General features: G+C 48.8%; 2 protein-coding genes and 1 long non-coding RNA gene across 5 annotated transcripts in view; 2 read left to right on the forward strand and 1 right to left on the reverse strand.

The window, feature by feature from the left end:
• Positions 1 to 2,658, forward strand: part of SART3 (spliceosome associated factor 3, U4/U6 recycling protein) — a 30,518-nt gene extending 27,860 nt beyond the window's left edge. For both annotated transcript variants that reach the window (XM_054695289.1, XM_037511020.2), the window contains exon 19: positions 521 to 2,658. In XM_054695289.1, coding sequence (XP_054551264.1) covers positions 521 to 698 — 178 coding nt within the window. In that variant the 3' untranslated portion in view covers positions 699 to 2,658. The remainder of the gene's footprint in view (positions 1 to 520) is intronic.
• On the reverse strand, positions 2,600 to 7,838 carry FICD (FIC domain protein adenylyltransferase). Of its 2 annotated transcripts, none has more exons than XM_037511021.2 (3): positions 7,805 to 7,838; positions 6,132 to 6,496; positions 2,600 to 5,358 (listed from the first exon to the last, which is right to left on the reverse strand). In XM_037511021.2, the coding sequence occupies exons 2-3, from the start codon at positions 6,430 to 6,432 to the stop codon at positions 4,283 to 4,285; spliced, it is 1,377 nt and encodes a 458-aa protein (XP_037366918.1). In that variant the 5' UTR covers positions 6,433 to 6,496; positions 7,805 to 7,838; the 3' UTR covers positions 2,600 to 4,282. The 2 variants fall into 2 exon arrangements, with proteins under 2 accessions (XP_037366918.1, XP_054551265.1); XM_054695290.1 differs by lacking the exon at positions 7,805 to 7,838 and adding an exon at positions 6,886 to 6,899 and having other exon boundaries at positions 6,132 to 6,472.
• A 326-nt stretch (positions 7,839 to 8,164) lies between these two features.
• On the forward strand, positions 8,165 to 15,352 carry LOC119245300 (uncharacterized). The gene is made up of 4 exons (XR_005125259.2): positions 8,165 to 8,246; positions 8,561 to 8,961; positions 9,483 to 9,590; positions 14,978 to 15,352. It is a non-coding gene; the product is annotated as an uncharacterized LOC119245300 (long non-coding RNA).
• The last annotated feature ends 2,134 nt before the right edge of the window (positions 15,353 to 17,486 follow it).

Raw genomic sequence — 17,486 nt, forward strand, 5'->3', positions numbered from 1 at the left:
GTGCGGCAGGAGGGGTCTGCGTGCCATGTGGGACCCTCGCTGGAGGCCGGGGATCGAACTGGCGCGGTAGAGGCTGCTAACAGCCTCGCAGCCCATCGCTCAACCGCTGTGCCACCAGGGGAGGCCCAAGGCAGTGACTATTTTAAAGCCCCCTTTCTTTGCCATTTGAGTCCATGTGTGTAGATTCAAAACCTGATAGCCCCACCCTGGCCAGCTACATTCTCTCTGTAGTAACAGAGAAGCTAGGACCCCCTCCGCCCATAGCCCGAATCTGCAGAATGGCCAGGTTATTCATGACTGTCACACAGCTTGGCCCTTGCCAAAATTGTGAAAAAGTTTGTTAAAGTGATTTTTACCTTAAAACTAGAGTCAAAGAGACAGGGCTCTTCTTGCCCTTCTTGAGTTTTCTTTTTTACCTGTTACCTAGGCAGTTTAAGACTGCCGTGGCTAATTTTCACAGACCAACCAGGGGCTGGGAGTTGTCGCTTTGAGAGAGTACATTCTGTGTTTGCTCTTACAGGCGGGGCAAGGGAAGGACCCAGCTTTCTCTGCTGCCACGTGCCCTGCAACGCCCGGCCACTGCGGCTCCTCAGGCTGAGAATGGCCCTGGCCCACGGCCCGCAGTCACCGCCTCAGCGGCCACTGAGGCACCCAAGATGTCCAATGCAGATTTTGCCAAGTTGCTTCTGAGAAAGTGAACAGGACTCTGAGAGTCGGGAAATGCCTTACGTCATGCTGGCCACGAAGACCATTGGGTGCCCAACTGTACCCTGGGTGAGGAAGGCCCGCTGCCGCGCCCCCTTCCACAGTTCCTCCTCTGGTTTAGGCAGAAAGGGAGAGGCTGTCCGAGTGAAGCAACTTCAGAGCTCCCTCATATTGAGGGCAATAGGAGGAAAAGGATCACTCTACAGGTCAGGCATAGGGTGTAGTTTCCTGCGATATTTTTGTGTCTTTAAAGAGTAAGAAAAAGAAGTGAAGCTCGCACACACAGTTTTTGGACCCAAACTGGTCCAGTTGTTTTCGGCCAGCTCTGGCCCCTTTTTCTAAGACACCTCTCCCACACCCTGCACAGCACACGTGCCCGCCACTCTTTTAATGTTTAAAAGACACAATGGCAGATGCTAGGAATTAAGCAGAATGGCCTATTTTGGTAAGAGGGGGCGGGGTAACAGAAGACACATAAAACATTTGATGGATTTTTGTTCAAGGGGGCTGTGCGTTTTTATATTATGTATTTGTAAATGACATGTCAACCCACTGTTTTATGTTTCCTAAAAGCAAACTGTTTGTGACATTTGTTTTGTGTGAGAATTCTGTGCGCCAGCTGCTGTGGACCATTTTCTTTGCCTAGTGACTAGTGGATTGTGTTCTTTGTCGAAACATTGCATTTCAGCCCTTCGGTTTTCTTTAAATACCATGCCAAGAGCAAATTTAAATTCTCCCCATTTAGCTCTTTGTTTATGAAACTGAGGTTCTCTTAAAGATTTCTTGCCACATGGTACTCAGATGTACATTCAAATATGGATGAATTTTGAGGTGGGTGTACCTTGCTTTACCTAATAGATGTGTAAATAGAACTTTTGTAAGTCAACATCTGTTGTCCTGGATTTAAATCATTTCAGCTGTGATGCAGCTTCAATTTTTTTAAGCTTCAGTTTACAGCAGTTTGATACTTTAGCTTTCAAGTTTTTTACCCCTCATCTTTTACCAAATACTTAATGCTTTGAAAGCACTGTCACCAGTTGAGCAAGGGAAATTGACTTTAAAGGTACTCCGGGGGTAGAAAATAAAATCAGGGAATTCTTTTTTTCCCCCTGTGTATAACTGGGGTATAGGGTGCAGGGGGTGTAAGGATTCACCAGAGACAGTGGAGAGCAGAACAGGCGGATCTACTAAATTACACTGCTGAGGGGAGCAGCAGGTGAGACAGGAGAGGTCTGCTGTTTGTCATGTGGGTCCAGCTTCCTGGCCAGGGACTGAACTTAGCGGTAGCAGTGATAGTGCTGAGACTTAACCCCTAGGCCGCCAGGGAGGCTTGAATCCTTTCATATGTAATGGAAATTAGTTCACTTTTCTGTTCTTTAAGTATTATGCATCAGTTAGGCTTTATATTTTTTCACTCAGCATTGTTAATGGGAAATTTAAAGTTAAGAAAGTAGACAAAATAAAATAAACCCCTGTGTTCCTATCAGCATCTTCCCCTCAGCCTGTCTTCCTTCATCTCTAACCTTGCCTCCTTCCTGGCTGTATTGAAAGACCTCCCCCCAACACCCCCAGACAGCACTCACCCAGTACTATGTAGCATGTATCCCTCAGAGGTGAGGACAGAGGCCATATTGTATCATTATTCCTAGAACCATTTCCAGTGGCACCTCAGTGTCTTTATCTAGATTTCCAATTTCATAAATGTCCATTTTTCCTCACAAAAGTTATGATTGGTTGATAAACCTCTTAAATCTTTTAATACTTGTAGGTTTTCCCCTCTATCATCTTGGAAATGTTCTTTTGCCAGAACAATATAAATAGGGCTGAAGGTCTGAGAGAATCCTTTCTTTTCCTTATGATAAATGGGGAATATCTCTTAAATAAGACAGCAAAGAGTCAGGCCTTTATGTAATAAAATACTTTATTAAAATCAGTAATTGTTAAACTAGTATCCTTCACATGTCACTAAAGTGCAAATTTCTATGGTACAAAGCAAGCACTTCTGTCAGGCTTCTCAGTGTACTGATAAAACCAAGACCTAAACAGCAGAGTTCAAGTTAATACCTTAATGGCAGCATACAAGTAGGAAAATACTCTTAGAAAGGTTTTGAGTATCACTTGGGACCATTCCATACATTATTTTTCTTCATCTTCCAGAAAACTGAATGTGATTATACAATTGAATAACTAGTGGCTACATCAGAACATTGACCTCAGTTCTCTTAGATCTGAATTCCCAAGTCAGAGGCAACACCGTTCCATCTAGGTCATATGTACTCTGAGAGGTGCAGGACAGCGCCCACACCATGGCCGTGCCGGGAAAGGAACCCAGTGATTTTGGCCATTCTGACTCGGTAGCAGCAGTCTTGCTGGCACTTGTGCCACACGTGATTGAAAGAGAAGATTCTGCTTCCATTGAATGACAGCTTGGCTGTACGACTTACAACACTTGGTCATTTTACAAGTCACTTTTAGAAAAATAAGGCCACTCCAGGGCCATCTCTTCTGCTTCCCTGAGGGGATGCCAGTCCACAGGTACACTGGCTGTGGAGGGGGTCAGGTTGGTCAGACAGTAGGTAAAACTGCATGGCAGCAGGGACATGCCTTGGCCAAAGGTGGTCAAAGTAGAAGCTGGCTAATCCATTATCAAAAGTGTTAGGTGTGTTCTTGAACATCACTTCCCGAGACATGTTAAACACTCGGAGTGGGAGCAAGGGCAGGTGAGTCCACTTGCAAGACACCTGGTTTGCTGCCTGGTGGTGCAGATCAGCCCAGACAAGTTGTAGACTGAAACCGGGTCTGAGCTGTTGTAAATGAAGGGGGAGAAACAATACACAGGAGAACCAGGCCGGCCATTCCCTTATCCCTCACTAGAAAAATAGATTTGGAAAACAATAGCCTCTGCTACTAGATTTGCACACTAACTATGGCTCAAGAATTCTTGAAATAAGCAAGGTTATCTGACTAGAAGTGCCATCAACATTCAACAGTCATTTCTTATCTCAAAAGTCTGCTCTACCAGTAAGAATTAGTCCCAGCACTGTCGCCTGTGCCAAGGAGCAAAAACTTCTAAGACAGCTTCCAACCATTCCCCAAAACTGGGGCTGGCTTCTCCCCAGGAGTAAATTCCCAGGTAAAGTCACAGCCTTTTGGGCCAGTTTCAGAGAGACTTGGAGGAGTTATCCTCTGGCTCCGGACCTCGTCCCGCAGCTCCTGCCTCTCTCACGTTAGTGCAAATTCTGCTCCAGAACCTGTGTTCTGGTCACACGAGGGGCACCCGTGCCCCCAAAACCTTTTGGGGCCACAAGATTGGGGCCACCAGCACACACAACAGACACCACACATTTGCTAGCTCAAAAGAAGAAAATAAATAACTTGGCTGAATTATAAGTTATCTTAGAGACAAAACTTAATAATTTAGTTTTTTCCTTTAAAAAAAATTTGGAGGTAAAGAATGTTTCACGGTCCTTATCTGCCTCCTTTTGCTTTGGGAGACGTTCTAGAAATGCTAAGTCTGATCCTAACCCCCTTCCTCCCCCTGCCAACATCCCTTCTCACCAAGGAGGGGTTTACAGGATCAGGGCTTCAGAGGCAGTGTCTCCTTGAACCCAGAGTGATTTGGTTTGGCCTCTGGCAGCGCCACTGGGTACTCTGCTGTGGCAAAGAGCAGCGTGTCCAGGGTGGTCTCTGTGCACTTGGCAATGAAGCGGATGAATGGCCTCACGTCGCCTTCATTGGCGACCTCCAGTACGTGGTAGTACTCGGACCTCTGCTCCTTGCGGATGGTGATGGGCGGGTAGCCCGCCTGCATCAGGATGAGGTTCATCAGCAGGCGTGAGGTCCTCCCATTGCCATCAACGAAAGGGTGGATGTAAACCAGTTTATAATGGGCCAAGGCTGCAAACTCCACCGGGTGCAGATTCATGGCGTCCTCGGAGTTGAGCCACTGTATGAACTCCTGCATCTGCTTTTCCACCTCTTGAGGGTGGGGAGGGATGTGGTGGCCCACAAGGACGTGTGTCGTCCGGAACCGGCCGGCCTCCACCGGGTCCACGTACCCCAGCACCCGCCTGTGGATCTCCAACACGTCACTGATAGTGACGGACCCAATGCGGGAGACCAGTGTTGTGTTGACGTACTTCATGGCAGCGTGCATCCCGATGACCTCATTCTGCTCTTCCAGGCTCTTCCCTGGGACAGCATAGCGGGTCTCCAGGATGTGCCTGATTTCCGAGAGGGTGAGGGTGTTGCCCTCGATCGCCACGGTGTGGTAGATGTGATGGTAGTACGTTTCCTCCATGACTCTGCGCAGCGCCGAGTTGCCCTTGGGGATGGACATGACCTTCTTCACTTTGCTGTCGATGATGCTGAAGTACCTCTGGTCGATCTCCTCCACCAGCGGCAGCGTCCGGTCCCGGTTGACCAGCGCCTTCTCGTGGTAGGGCGAGAGGGTCAGCGCCCTGGTGTATAAGTAATCCGCCTGGATGATGTCCTTGTCTTCTTCCGAAAAGATGCCAAACTCGTTGAGCGCATCTACGAAGCCCGGATCCATCTTGAGGGCGTGCAGGAAGAGCTTGTGGGCTTTCTCCCGCTTGCCCTGGCGCTTCATTTCCAGGGCTTGATTCAAAGCTGCTTTGGCTTCCAACTTACCAGCTAGAAGAGAGCCAAGGGAGCATGTCAGGGAAGGTGGGGAGTGGCCAAGGCATTCAGGGGAGCTGTCACCTGTGCTTACCTCCCCGCCATGTGCCCTGGAGCACTCTACATGTATGGACAAGTCTGTCCCCCACAGCCCAGAGGGCTGGCGTCCTGGTCACTGTCCATCTGTCCCCAGAGTCATTCTCTGGGAGGCATCACCTGGCCCCTGCCTTCTGTAGTGCGTGGCTGAGTTCCTCTGCGCCACAGCTCCTGCTAGGCCTCCACTCTAGGGAAGGGTCTGGGGGCCCATCCCTGGGCTCTTCTTAAATTCTTTTAACCTAGTGATTTAGGTGGAGGCATGTGTGTGGGATTTTGTCCCAGGAGACAACTGCTGGTTCTATGTGTGTATGTGGTAGGGGAAGACGGGGGTGCAGCACTACTGGCATCCAGAAGTAGAGACCAGGGATGTTCAACATCCTACCATGCATAGGATGTCCCACAAAGCACGCTCCCCTCATGTTCCCTTGGATCACTCCTTATTCTCAGGTCTCAGCTCAGGCATCCCCTCCTTCAGGGAGCCTTCCTGGTGTGCTCCTGTGGCCCCCTCTACTACTCTGCTTCTCTACTACTACACTGGTGATGGCTATAGTTCAGACACCTGTTAGCTTGTCTAGGCTGGGAGCTCAGGGCTGACCTGTTCACCTACACCCCTGGGCCCTGCACACATGACATAATTCTAAATAACCTATGGAATTGACAAGTGCTGAGGAGAGATGGCCAATCCATCTTACCAGCAGAGGCCTTGGTCTTGACCACTAGCAGTGCTGCATCCCTGGAGGTGAGACTGAGCTCTGTGGAAGGGCTGGGGCACTTGGTGGCCGTGTGCTGCGTCCTGTCCAGCTTGCTCCTGAGCAGGTAGAAGCCTTTGAGCAGGGCCAAACACTGATCCTCCATGGCCCCCAGCGGCAGCAGCATGGCCAGCAGGGACCCCAGGACCACGCTCAGCAGCACCGCCCATAGCAAACGACCACAGACTGAGACCCATTTTGGTTCGGTCACTGCCATCACTGAAGCCATCGGCATGAGTGTCATCTGGACTCTGGGCGAGTCCCTTGCACATATCCACAGTCACCTAAGAGAGAGCAGGATCTGTGATCTGCAAGGAACCAAGAGTTGTAGATGAGGCAGGGGAATCGAGTAATTCAGGATAGGTTTCTGATTTCTGCCGGGGCACGGTGATCCCGTGCCTCTTCATTCACTGGGAGCATAACAAGGAGTGGCTGTAAGTGGGGACAGGCCAGCCTGTAGGGTAGTGTGACTCCCTAAGAAGTAACACCACTACTGCCCAACATTTATGGAGTGTTTGCTGTGTACCAGGTCCTGCGTTAAGGACCTCCTCTCTTGTGATCTTCGCCAGGAGCTGATGCTTTCACACTCCATTCTCCAGATGAGGAAATGGAGGCCCAGAGCAGTTAAGTTCCTTGCCCAAAGTCACTCAGTGAGCTCTTAGGTCTCCCTTCACACATCTGTGGCCTCTGACCTTACACATTGGGTGTTTGGGAAATAACACAGATCTGGATTGGCCGAGGTAGTTCCGGGGCCCATCCTTTGGTAAGCACAGCTATTCGGTAGTTCGGATTATTGCCACAGGGTGGCCACCTCCTAGCCACAACACCGTTCCCCATTCTGGCCTTTCTTCCTGGCATGTCTTGCAGAGTCCTGCCTATTCTATTACAAGTGTGTAAGGCTCTGGGTGAGAGGCGGTGACCCACTGGCCTGTCTGTCAGTGCCCACTGGCATGAACTTGGGAGTGGCCGGGGGAAAGGAGGGGTCAGGGATGCAGGCCATTATGCTGATAATAATAAGCATTTATTGGGCAACTGAGGTGTGCTGAGCACCCAGCTGACTGCTGGCCAAGCCTCATCTCTCCTAATCCTCACCACCTCACCACGGAACGCTCCCCCCAGCTCCCATTTCAGACGAGGGACACTAAGGAGCAGAGAAGTCAGTTTCCAGAAGGCCCACAAAAGGCCAGTGCGCCGGGGTCCGGGGGGCCTCGGTCTTAATCCCTGCCTCACTCATAAGCAGGGTCTGCGGCTCCTGGAGGGGCCCAGCCTGCGCCCCGAGGTCTCTGCCGGCGCCAGCTGGGGGCACGGCAGGGCTCGGCCTCTCCCTCACAGGGTCCTCGGCGCGGCGGGCCACGGAGGCGGGTGCGATGACAGCTTCGTGCCGACGGCCGAGCGGGTCCCGGGGCCGGGCCCCGGAGCTCGCCGGCGTCGCGGGGCAGGAAGGGGTGCGCTCCGGGGGCGCGACTCACCCCACTCTAGGGAGGGGGAAACTGAGGCCCAGACAGGCGACGGCACCGGTCTAAGGTTGCTCGGGGAGCCGGCCCTCTCCTGGCCCCCGTCCCGCCGTACCCACCCGGGGTGGCTCCCGCCGAGGCCGCGGGCTCGCCCCTTCTCACCGCGCGCGGCGCCGGGGCCGCCCGCAGCCTCCCGGCACCCGCAGGCTCCCGGTCCCCGGCTCCCAGATCGCCGCGGTCGCCGGCCGGCTAGCCCCGCCCCCCGTGGCTCGCCATTGGTCGGCCCGCCATCCTCGTCTCCGCGGATTGGCTTCCCCAACTCGTCCGCCCCTCGCATTTCCGGGTTCTCGCGTCAGCGTCTGCTTTCCCGGGAAAGACGCGCCGTGGGCCACTCCCATTGGCTGGGTCCGGGGACGGTCTCGTGCCAGCAACAGCCAATAGGCGGAGGGGGGCGGGGCCTGGGCGACTGGCGGGAGAAGCCGGTGTGGTGAGGCCTGTGGCGCTGTCGGGCCCCCCCCCGGAACGTGCCGCTCTTCCCTCGGGTCCCCTCGACTCGGCCCGGCGCCGCTGTCCTGGGCCTCAGTTTTCTTAGACGTGCGATGAGGTTATGATGGCTTCCACGTCTCCGCCGCTTCATCTGACTGCACAGCCCCTTACCCGCACCCCAGTTCCAAACCTCCACATTTGCCCCCGCGGGGTCACTCTGTCCTTTCGTTATAGGGCAGCCACCTTCCCTTTGGGGGTGACGGGATTTGTCTTTCCCAATGTCCTGATGGCTTTGGTCTGGAGTGGGGGTGGCGTCCACAAAGCCTGTATGGGATTAGCTCAGGACATCCTTTCCCCCTAACACTTTCTCTCTCCTTCTTTCGCATTCCAGCCCCCCCCCTTTTACATTTTCATCCTCTTTTTTTTTTTTAGATTTATTTATTTTTATACAAAAGCTGGGATACAGGCCAGAGGCGCCGGAGGGTGAGAGGATTCACCAGAGGCAGAGTGGGGAACAGAACAGGCAGACTGACTAAAATACACTGCTGAGGGGAGCAGCGGGCGAGGCAGGAGAGGTCTGCCCCGCCATGTGGGTATCTCCCTGGCTGGCCGGGAAGCGAACCTGCGCTGCAGAGGCTGCGGACACCTTCACAACGCTGCACTCAACCCACTGTGCCACCGGGGAGGCCCTACATTTTCATCCTCTTAAGAAGGGGCTGACTGTTATTTTGTCGTCCTTATGAGAAGATTGTCAACCCTTGAAGCTGAGCGCTGAAGCCTCCATCTTAGTCCACAAGTTTTGAATCCCAGCACCTAGGATGTGCCCGGAAATGGTAAGCTTTAAGATGTCAGCAGCATCTTTAAGGTGTCAGAGAGACCCGGGCTCAAATTCAGATTTTGTCACCTATGCTGTATGACCCTAGGTAAGTTATTCTAAGCCTCAGTTTCCCCATTGTAAAATGAACAAAAAGCTTACCTCTCCTTTGCCCTCTAGTTTGGGATATGCAAAAAATTGATCACTTCAGGACTTCACCTTCTCCACGACACACATTCCCCTTGGGAGCCAGTGCCTGGCAGTGGTTGTCCAGCCAAGCTCAGATTGTCCAGCCAAGTTCAGGTTGTCCAACCAAGCTCTGCATCTGCAAACTAAGTTACATTCAGCAAGTCACTTGATCTTCCTGATCCCCAGCTTTCCTAAAATGGGGCTGACAATGATGACAGTACCTCCTCCTAGGGTTTTGTGTAGGGTGAGGTGACATCCTACACATCTTGGCAGAGAGCATTCACTTGATAAGCATCCATGTTGCAATTATTCCTGCACCAAGACTTTTCTGCTTTCCTTGTCCTTTTGCAGGTTTCAGTGAGATTCCAGGGAAGCTACTGATCCACAGCACAAAATGAAGTGTCCAGGTCCAGGGAGATATGTGTGATCATGAAGGACAACACGGGGGAACAATGTGAGGTGAGGGACCACACAGCTTTTTGCCCGTTGGGCGCCCTTTTATATCTTGTCTAGCCCCTGTTTTTCCCCAACTCCCAACCTGTGTCATGGAGTAGATGCTCAAGAAGTATTGTTGATCTGAATATTAAATAGCTGAAGTGGGACAAACCATGGAGTTTTCAAGAAACAAAAATCAGGATGGTGGTTATTTCTGGGACTGCTTGTTCCTATCTTTTGAACAAAGACTTTGATTCTTGTTCTTTCAGAGTCCCCTGAATTTCATTTTTGATTGTCTAAGTGGTAATGTCATTATTAAAACCTCCCCCCTGAGGAAGGGCTACTATCAGCTAATCATGAGTGTCCCGACCCTCGGGATTCGGAGGCACGGAAAGAGAAGGGCTGAGGATTGAAATGAGGGGCTTGACAACTTGACGCTAGCGTTTGCTTCTTTATTTTTCCTTTATCCTTTTCCTACTTTTACATGTTTTCCTTTTCCCTGACTTTCTTACTTCCCTGGCCTTCTCTCTGCTCCTCTCGCAGTAACTCTCCTTTCTCGTGGTTCTCCTCTTAAATCTCTTTTCTTCTTCTCCCTCTCTCTCCCGCGTTCTCCTCTTATACCCTCGTAGCTCCTCCCCCCATACCTCCCAGTCTCATGTGCTTTACAGGAAAAACCTGTGGTTCTCCAAAGGCGAAACGGTAAAGCGAACTCATGGCACGCATATGCAACACGGCACATACTCCGGACGGCTCCGGACACATGAGAGAGGTGGAAAACTCTAAAGCTCTGGGGTCAGACAGATGTATGTTCAAATGCAGGGCCCACTGCTTCCTGACTGTGTGACTAGGAGTAAGTCACTTACCCTGCTGAGCAGGGTATCAGAATTTGTGGGTCTCTGTCCCTCTTAGACATTTGGTGATGTAATAATTTTCTCTCAAGGTACTATCCTCTTTCCTCTCCTTCTTGGGATTTCAGTGTAACCTCCTTAATGACTTTTGGCCACAGGTAGCAAATCCAGGTGCTACACAAGAACTGTTAATGAATAAAACTACCTGAGTGTGAGACAATAGGGAGAGGTGTGGAATGTGGTGAATATGAGAAACCCCTGCCTTGTCTGAAGTGGGCAGCAGCTTCTCAACTCTAGCCTATATTTATTATGCTGTGATACAGTTCAAAAATTGACAGGTTTTCCAAGTTCTCAAAAGAAAATTCAGGCCTAGATTTTCAAGGAAAATATACAGATTTTAAGCAGTTGGCCTGTCTTCCCTTCAAAGGGCTGCCAAGTTGTAATCCCTGTTAGTCTCTGGAAGCTGTCTGCAGAGAACAGGCAGGGAATATGGGAGGAGGCCAGCACAAATGACTCTTGGCAAATGATTGCACCACAGTCTGTGGACACCAGGGGGCAGTAGTTCAGCTGGCATCTCATCCCTCCATCAATTCCTTTGTCAGGAGTTTATAGTCAATTTTCTTTCTGGAGGCTGTCTGCATTCAGTTGTGTTGAATGCACAAAATATGGTCCCTGAAGCGATATTCAAATGTTGGCTTTCTCCATCTTAACCATCCTGTGTTTGGTGGAAATTGCCTCCCTGTGGCCCACGCAGAAGTTTTCTAAAAGCGTACCTTGACACTTGACAAAGAACCTGAAAGTGGTTGCACAGGAAATGTGTCCATTATGCAAAACAAAACAAAACAACCTTATGCCTCTTTAAGAAACAGCAGTCAAGTACTTTTTTGCTGGCAGAAGCAGCTTCTTTTGCTTAGGAAACACAAAACTCCCCAACTTAAGGCCAGATTGCATTGGGAAGGCTCCAGAATGACTCCACTTCATTTAGAAGAAAATACACCATACCCATTCTCTCTCCCAGATTCCTCTAATTCCCAGCCCACCTCGGTACTTTTTTTTTCCTCCTGACTTCATGTTGCTTCAGAAGAAGAGGACATCCAGCGGCCCTTCCCCCCAATTCTTGCTTCATCTCCTTCTTATTTTATTTTTGTATAGAAGAACTGCAGGGGGTGAAATGATTCACCAGTGACAAGGTAGGGAGCAGAACAGGTGAATCTACGGAAATCCACTGCTGAAGGGAGTAGCGGGCGAGACAGGAGAGATCTGCTGTGCCAAGTGGGTTGCTCCTTGGCTGGGGATCGAACTCATGCTGCAGTGGCTGCGGACAGCTTCATAGGTTGTGTCTTAACCCCTTGCTCCACCAGGGAGGCCCGACTCAGGATGTTGTTCATACCATACAGGTCAAGTTAATTTTCACCAATTAGATCTCAGACATGCAAATAAGTATTATCTTTAGAGCAAGTCATTTGAGAAATGCATTTCTCAAAAAACTTAAACATCACTGCTTTTTTCTTGTTACATAACCAATAACTTTATTTCCAAAAAACAAGATGGGATAGTTAGAAATATAGTAGAAGGCACAAATAAACAAGAAGAAAAATCACCCATACACAATTATATTAGTTTTTTTTCTATGTACGTCTAACTAATCAGTTAAGAATACATTCCTGAGAGGGGAGGATCACAGTTAGGTTAGATATTAAATTTTGGTGGGCTTAAGACAAGTACCTTCATTTGGGGACTGTCATTTTCTTTATAACAATGTTCTATGCATCTTTCTGTGTTTTTTTTTGTTGTTGTTTTTTGTCTCAGCACAATGCTTTAGAGAAGTTCTAGGTTATTCATTTTATATTACTGCATGCTACTCCACTTATAATTTATTTCCCATGTACCCATTAATGGGCATTTGGATAACTTCCAATCTTTCCCTGTTACAAAACTGTATTGCAGTATAATTCCTGTGTGCTTTTTTGGCACACATGCAGAAGTTTCTCTAGGGCAGAGTTTCTAAAAGAATCACCTGAGGAGCTTTTTTAAAAAAACAAACCCATAACTGGGCCTGCTCCAGACCAATAAAGTCCTTTGTGATCTTCCTGGATCTTAGCTATAATGGTAATAATTGTACCTACCACGGTATCTGACTCTTGGGAGTGGTAACTAACGCTTGTTAAGTACTTACTGGATACTAAGTAATTGATTCATATTATTTTACTGGAATTTGGTAATAGTGCCATGAAGTAGATATAGTAGTTTCTCCTTAACCTTGGGGAGATAGAATTCAGGGCCCCCAGCAGATGTCTGAAACCATGGAGAGTACTGAAGCCTATATATACTATGTTCTTTCTTGTACACATTACCTATGATAAAGTTTAACTTATAAATTAGGCACAGTAGGAGGTTAACAACAATAGTCATAAAATGAACAGTTGTAACAATACAGTCACAACAACCTTCCATCGTTCAACCACAGTCTGCATTTACCACGGTGATTCCTCCACAGGGTCTAGGTGTGGCAGGCTGGACCTTCTAGGTTTGTGTAATTGCTGTGTTCATACAGAGATGAAATTGCCTAATGGCACATTTGTCAGAGTGTATACCCATTGTTAAGCAATGCATGATTATATACTGTTCTAAAGATTATGTGAATGTAGACTCTCAAAATAGTGTATTGTTCAGAATGTTTTTGAACCATCCTTGACTAGGGTAACTGAAACCATTAAAGTAAAACTGTGTCATTAAGCCCACTTTATGGAAGGTGAAGCTGAGACTCAGAGAAGTTAGGTAATTACCCTGAGGTCACACAGCAAGCAAGTGGCAGAGCCAAGGGTCACAAGTGGTCTTCCAGACTAAAACCTTAAGGTTTTAACCACTATGAGACCCTATGATTTCAGAGCTGACAGGTTACACTTTAGCTGTTAGGTGGGGAAACTGGAGTTGATAGAGGGCAAGGAGAGAGCCATGCCACAAATCTAAGACTATAAGTATTTATCAATTTGCATAGTTTGTGTATCAAGAATCCAGGAACATCTTAGCTGGATTATTACGACTCAGGGTCTGCTCTTAAGACTGCGGTCGCAGTGGGGTGAGGCTACTGTCGCCTGCACTGGGGACCCATTTACAAGGTGGCTCACGCACATCCTGCAAGTTGGTGCTGGTTGGTGGTCAGGGGCTTCTCTTCCTGTCCATGTGGGCAGCTCCACAGGGCTGCTTGAGTGTCCTCACAACATGGCGGCGGGCTTTCCCCAGTATGGTTGATAGAAGAACAGTGTCTTTTATGGCCTGGCTTTTTCCAAAGCTGTCTTCTGCTGAGCTCTACAGAGACCAACTTTTGTACAGGCTGGGGGGGGGCTACAGGAGGCTCACAAAGAAGGACGGATCTGCTTATGCTATTCCCCCTGTGCCTGCCCCTCCTCTTTCCCTGTGGTTCTGGCCCAACAGCCCCACAGGAGGGAGATGAGGACCCCTGCTAGGAGGCAGATTCTGCAGGCTTGAGACTTCCCCGTGAGAACAGTGGTTCCCAGTTGCTGACTGCCTTTCCCGCAGCTGTTTAATGAAAGCCTTTTGACCAACCTGTTCTCATTGGCTCAGGAAACTCCTACTCCTACCTAAAAATATGGCTGTGTTGACACGGAAACTGGCTCAGGTGCTGAGGATGCTGGTGGAGAGGACAGTCTCTAGGAGACGTGACTAACACCCTCTCTTTCTGAATGGTAATGGTGACTCATTGTGGCCACTTGGGCAGCATGGAGTGCAGACCTGGAGGAGGTACCACCTGCATTCCCCTTCTCTATTCACTGACTCCCGCCTACCCCTGGCTGCAGCCTTTATGTGACCAGCACCTGGGACCTGCTGGGCAGAGGGACTGCAGGCCATCCTGTGTCCCAATTGCAGTCCGTTTGGATGTGTCCCACAAGTTCTCAGTGGAAGCTTTCTGTTGCCATAGTAACATGGAGACAAGGAAATTAACACAGGTGCCTGCCTAGCTAAGAAAGCCAAGCTTTTAATACACATTTCTCTTTTAAATGATAAGAATTCCTGGGAGGGCTTTGGATAGACATCAAAGGGTCTTTTTCAGGTGTTGAAGAAATGCTCTTTAAAAAAATTATTGCAAAATGAGTGCAACCCTAATCAGAGTGATGGTGGTGGCTTTGGAGATCTTAGGAGAATGAGAGAAATGTTTAGAACTGAGGCAACTTATTTTTAAATAGCAGCTTGATTGGTATATAACACTGTTGAAAGCGTACACGTCAAAGGTTTCTAGTATATCCACATGGCCACAATCGATTTTAGAATATTTCTATCATCCTCCCATTCTATCCCCCATGCCTCCCCCACTCTCTCCTTCAGCCCCTGACAATCTATTTTCTATCTGCATAAAGTTCTCTGTTCTGGACATTTCCTGTAAGTGGAATCATACAATCTGTGATCTTTTGTCCTGACTGCTTTCAGCATTTTTATTCTTTACCTCCTTAAGCTGCTCATTAGTTTCTCTAATGAAGATGCTGCCTCTGTTTCCTTTGAGAGCAATTCATTGCCCTGGTGCACAGTTGCCAAATTTGCCCACAGGTTCAAGATGGAAGGAAAGCAGCAGGTTCCTTGGAGGCCATAACCATTCCTGCTCTATCTTGAGCCTTCCTGCTCTGAGACCATTGAGGGGGAAGTGGCCCCTTTGAAGCACAGCTGGCCAGATGTCATACCAGCTTGACACCCTTCCCATGACACCCCCTTTTGGAGGCTGGAGTGTGGGAGACAATCATCGGACTCTTACCTGGTTCCTGGCACTGCAGCAGGAGCATCACATGGATTAAAACCATCTTTTTATGGGATCCACTTAAACCCCACCTCTTTTACTTCATGTAGATGCTTTGCTCTGCATTTCTGCTTCTTGAGCCCTCGACTGCTGCTTGACTCTGCTGTGCCTGTAGAGTGCAAGCGAGTATGACTGTCTTTCAATAAAACTTTATTTATAAAAACAGGTGTTGGGCTGCATTCAGCCCACAAGTTGTAGTTGCCAACTCCTGCTTTAAACCATTGCGGTGGCCCACAAAATCCAAAGGCACCTTAAAAGAGCAAGTCTGCTGGCCCTGGTTTAGAGCTTGGGTTCTGGAGCTGGGCTTTCAGGGGCGGGAGACCCCACTCTGCTGCAGGGCAGTTGTACGGCTTGGGCAGGTTCTCTCAGCCTGCCTGTTTTCTCATCTGTGAAATGGGAATGATCCCAGTGGTGATGGGAAGTATCCAGTTGCAGACATGGTCATAAGCCCTACAGCCGAGGTGGGTCCTATTGGGGCCAGGAAAGTAGCTGTGGGTCACCAGGGGTGTTCCCTGTTTCCATTGGCCCCTGAATCAGGCTGGTGAGTGTCTAGGCCCTGAACTTCAAAACAGATCTGAATAGGCTGTCCCGAGTCCTCCTTAACCCTGAGATTGGACCAAACAAAAGTTGCTTAACTCTTGGCAGGATTTTTGTCAAGGGCAAATAGGCCACGTACAAAGTGACTTTTGGTAGCTGGTGACTGGAAGCTGAGTGTTAGAATGAAATGGCCCATCTGATGTATGGCCTTGGCTCACACAGCAGCTCTGAAGACTGACTCCAGTTCAAATCTGAACTCTACCATGTCCCAGCTGCGTGCCCTCAGGCAAATGCCTTCACCTCTCTGAGCTCAGTTTCCCCTGCCATAAAATGGGATTAACAGTAATACCTATAGCAGGGGTGTGTGGGAAAAGATATCCCATCATACTTTTTGCCCATTTGTGAATCATCTGTTTTATTGTTACATTTTTCTTTAAATCAACTTTTAAACATAAAGCTTTGCCCTAAAACCTTAATGACATTATATGTTCAAAGGGCTTTTTTTCCCCCTACACATCGTAACTGTTCTTAAAAATGTTCATCCCACTAGAAATTAAACTTCACAAGACCAAGGACTTTTGGGTATTTTGTTTACTGCTGCTCCCCCAACACAGTGCCTGGCACATCACAAGTACTTCATGAATGGTTGTTGAATGAATAAAGGAATGAATGAATAACCCTCAGTCACCCTCCACACTTTGGGAAGTGTTAAAAGAACTCGCAGGAGATGGTGTGCTTGGCTCCTGGTCCATGTGAGTCTTTGACAAATGTTTGCTATTATGATGATTATTAGTCTGGACAGAGAAACACGGGGCCCTGGGACTGGACGGCTGCTCCTCCGTGTTTCTCAGCAGCTGTCCTCCCAGCCTTTGGTTCCAAGTAGGGGTGAGACCCAAATGCAGTGAGTCTGGGACATCTTTTGGCTTCTCCTGAGCTCTCTATCCAATTGGCTGGACTGAGCTGAACCTTAGCAACTGGAGGGAAGCTGTGGGGTCTAGAGAGAGAGAGATTCTTAGTCCACGGGGGCTCGGATCAGTCTTTAGCCATTATTTATTATTGCTGCCGGCATTTTTGTGAAAGAGATGGCAGGAGCTTGGGCACATCGTGGCTTCCAGATGTCCGCTGTAAATGCTCTGCACTTGCCGAGTTCCCAGGAACACAAAACCTGCTGTCAATGGACTTGCCCAGAGCCTGTATTTGCTGCATTTTTGTTCTTGTTTAGTTATTACATTAAGTCTCCTGTGATTACAGAGCTGACAGCTGGTAAGGATTTGCATATGGCATGAAATTAAGTTAGTTCATTTTAATGTCTAAACTGAGCAGGGTGCGAATTTGTCTGGAGGAAACTCTGTCTCTCTTATCTTTGTTTGCTCATCTGCTTTCAGCACTCACCTCTGGTGTTTTCAAGTTTGAGTTCTCCACCCTGTCACCCCAGGAGCACATGGGATTGGCTCCTTCCTCTAGAATTCCAGAAGCGATTTTGCACTTGGAGCTTAGGGTGTTCTCCTTCAGGTGTTGGGAGGATACTCAGGGGCTGGTGTAAAGACATCAGCATTGTAGCCTCGAAACTTTTGCTGTGTGGCCTTAGACAAGTCGCTTTCCTTCTCTGGGCCTCAATTATCTCATCTGTCTAATGAGGCATTAGAAGTAGATAGTGTTCATCTTGGGGGTGCTTTTGACATTTGGGATGGGACAACTTTCAGTTGTGTGGGACTGGGAGAGGTATTG

The sequence above is a fragment of the Talpa occidentalis genome, unplaced genomic scaffold, assembly GCF_014898055.3.
Source record: "Talpa occidentalis isolate TD23 unplaced genomic scaffold, MPIMG_talOcc4v2.1 talOcc4.14, whole genome shotgun sequence".
NCBI lineage: Eukaryota > Metazoa > Chordata > Mammalia > Eulipotyphla > Talpidae > Talpa > Talpa occidentalis.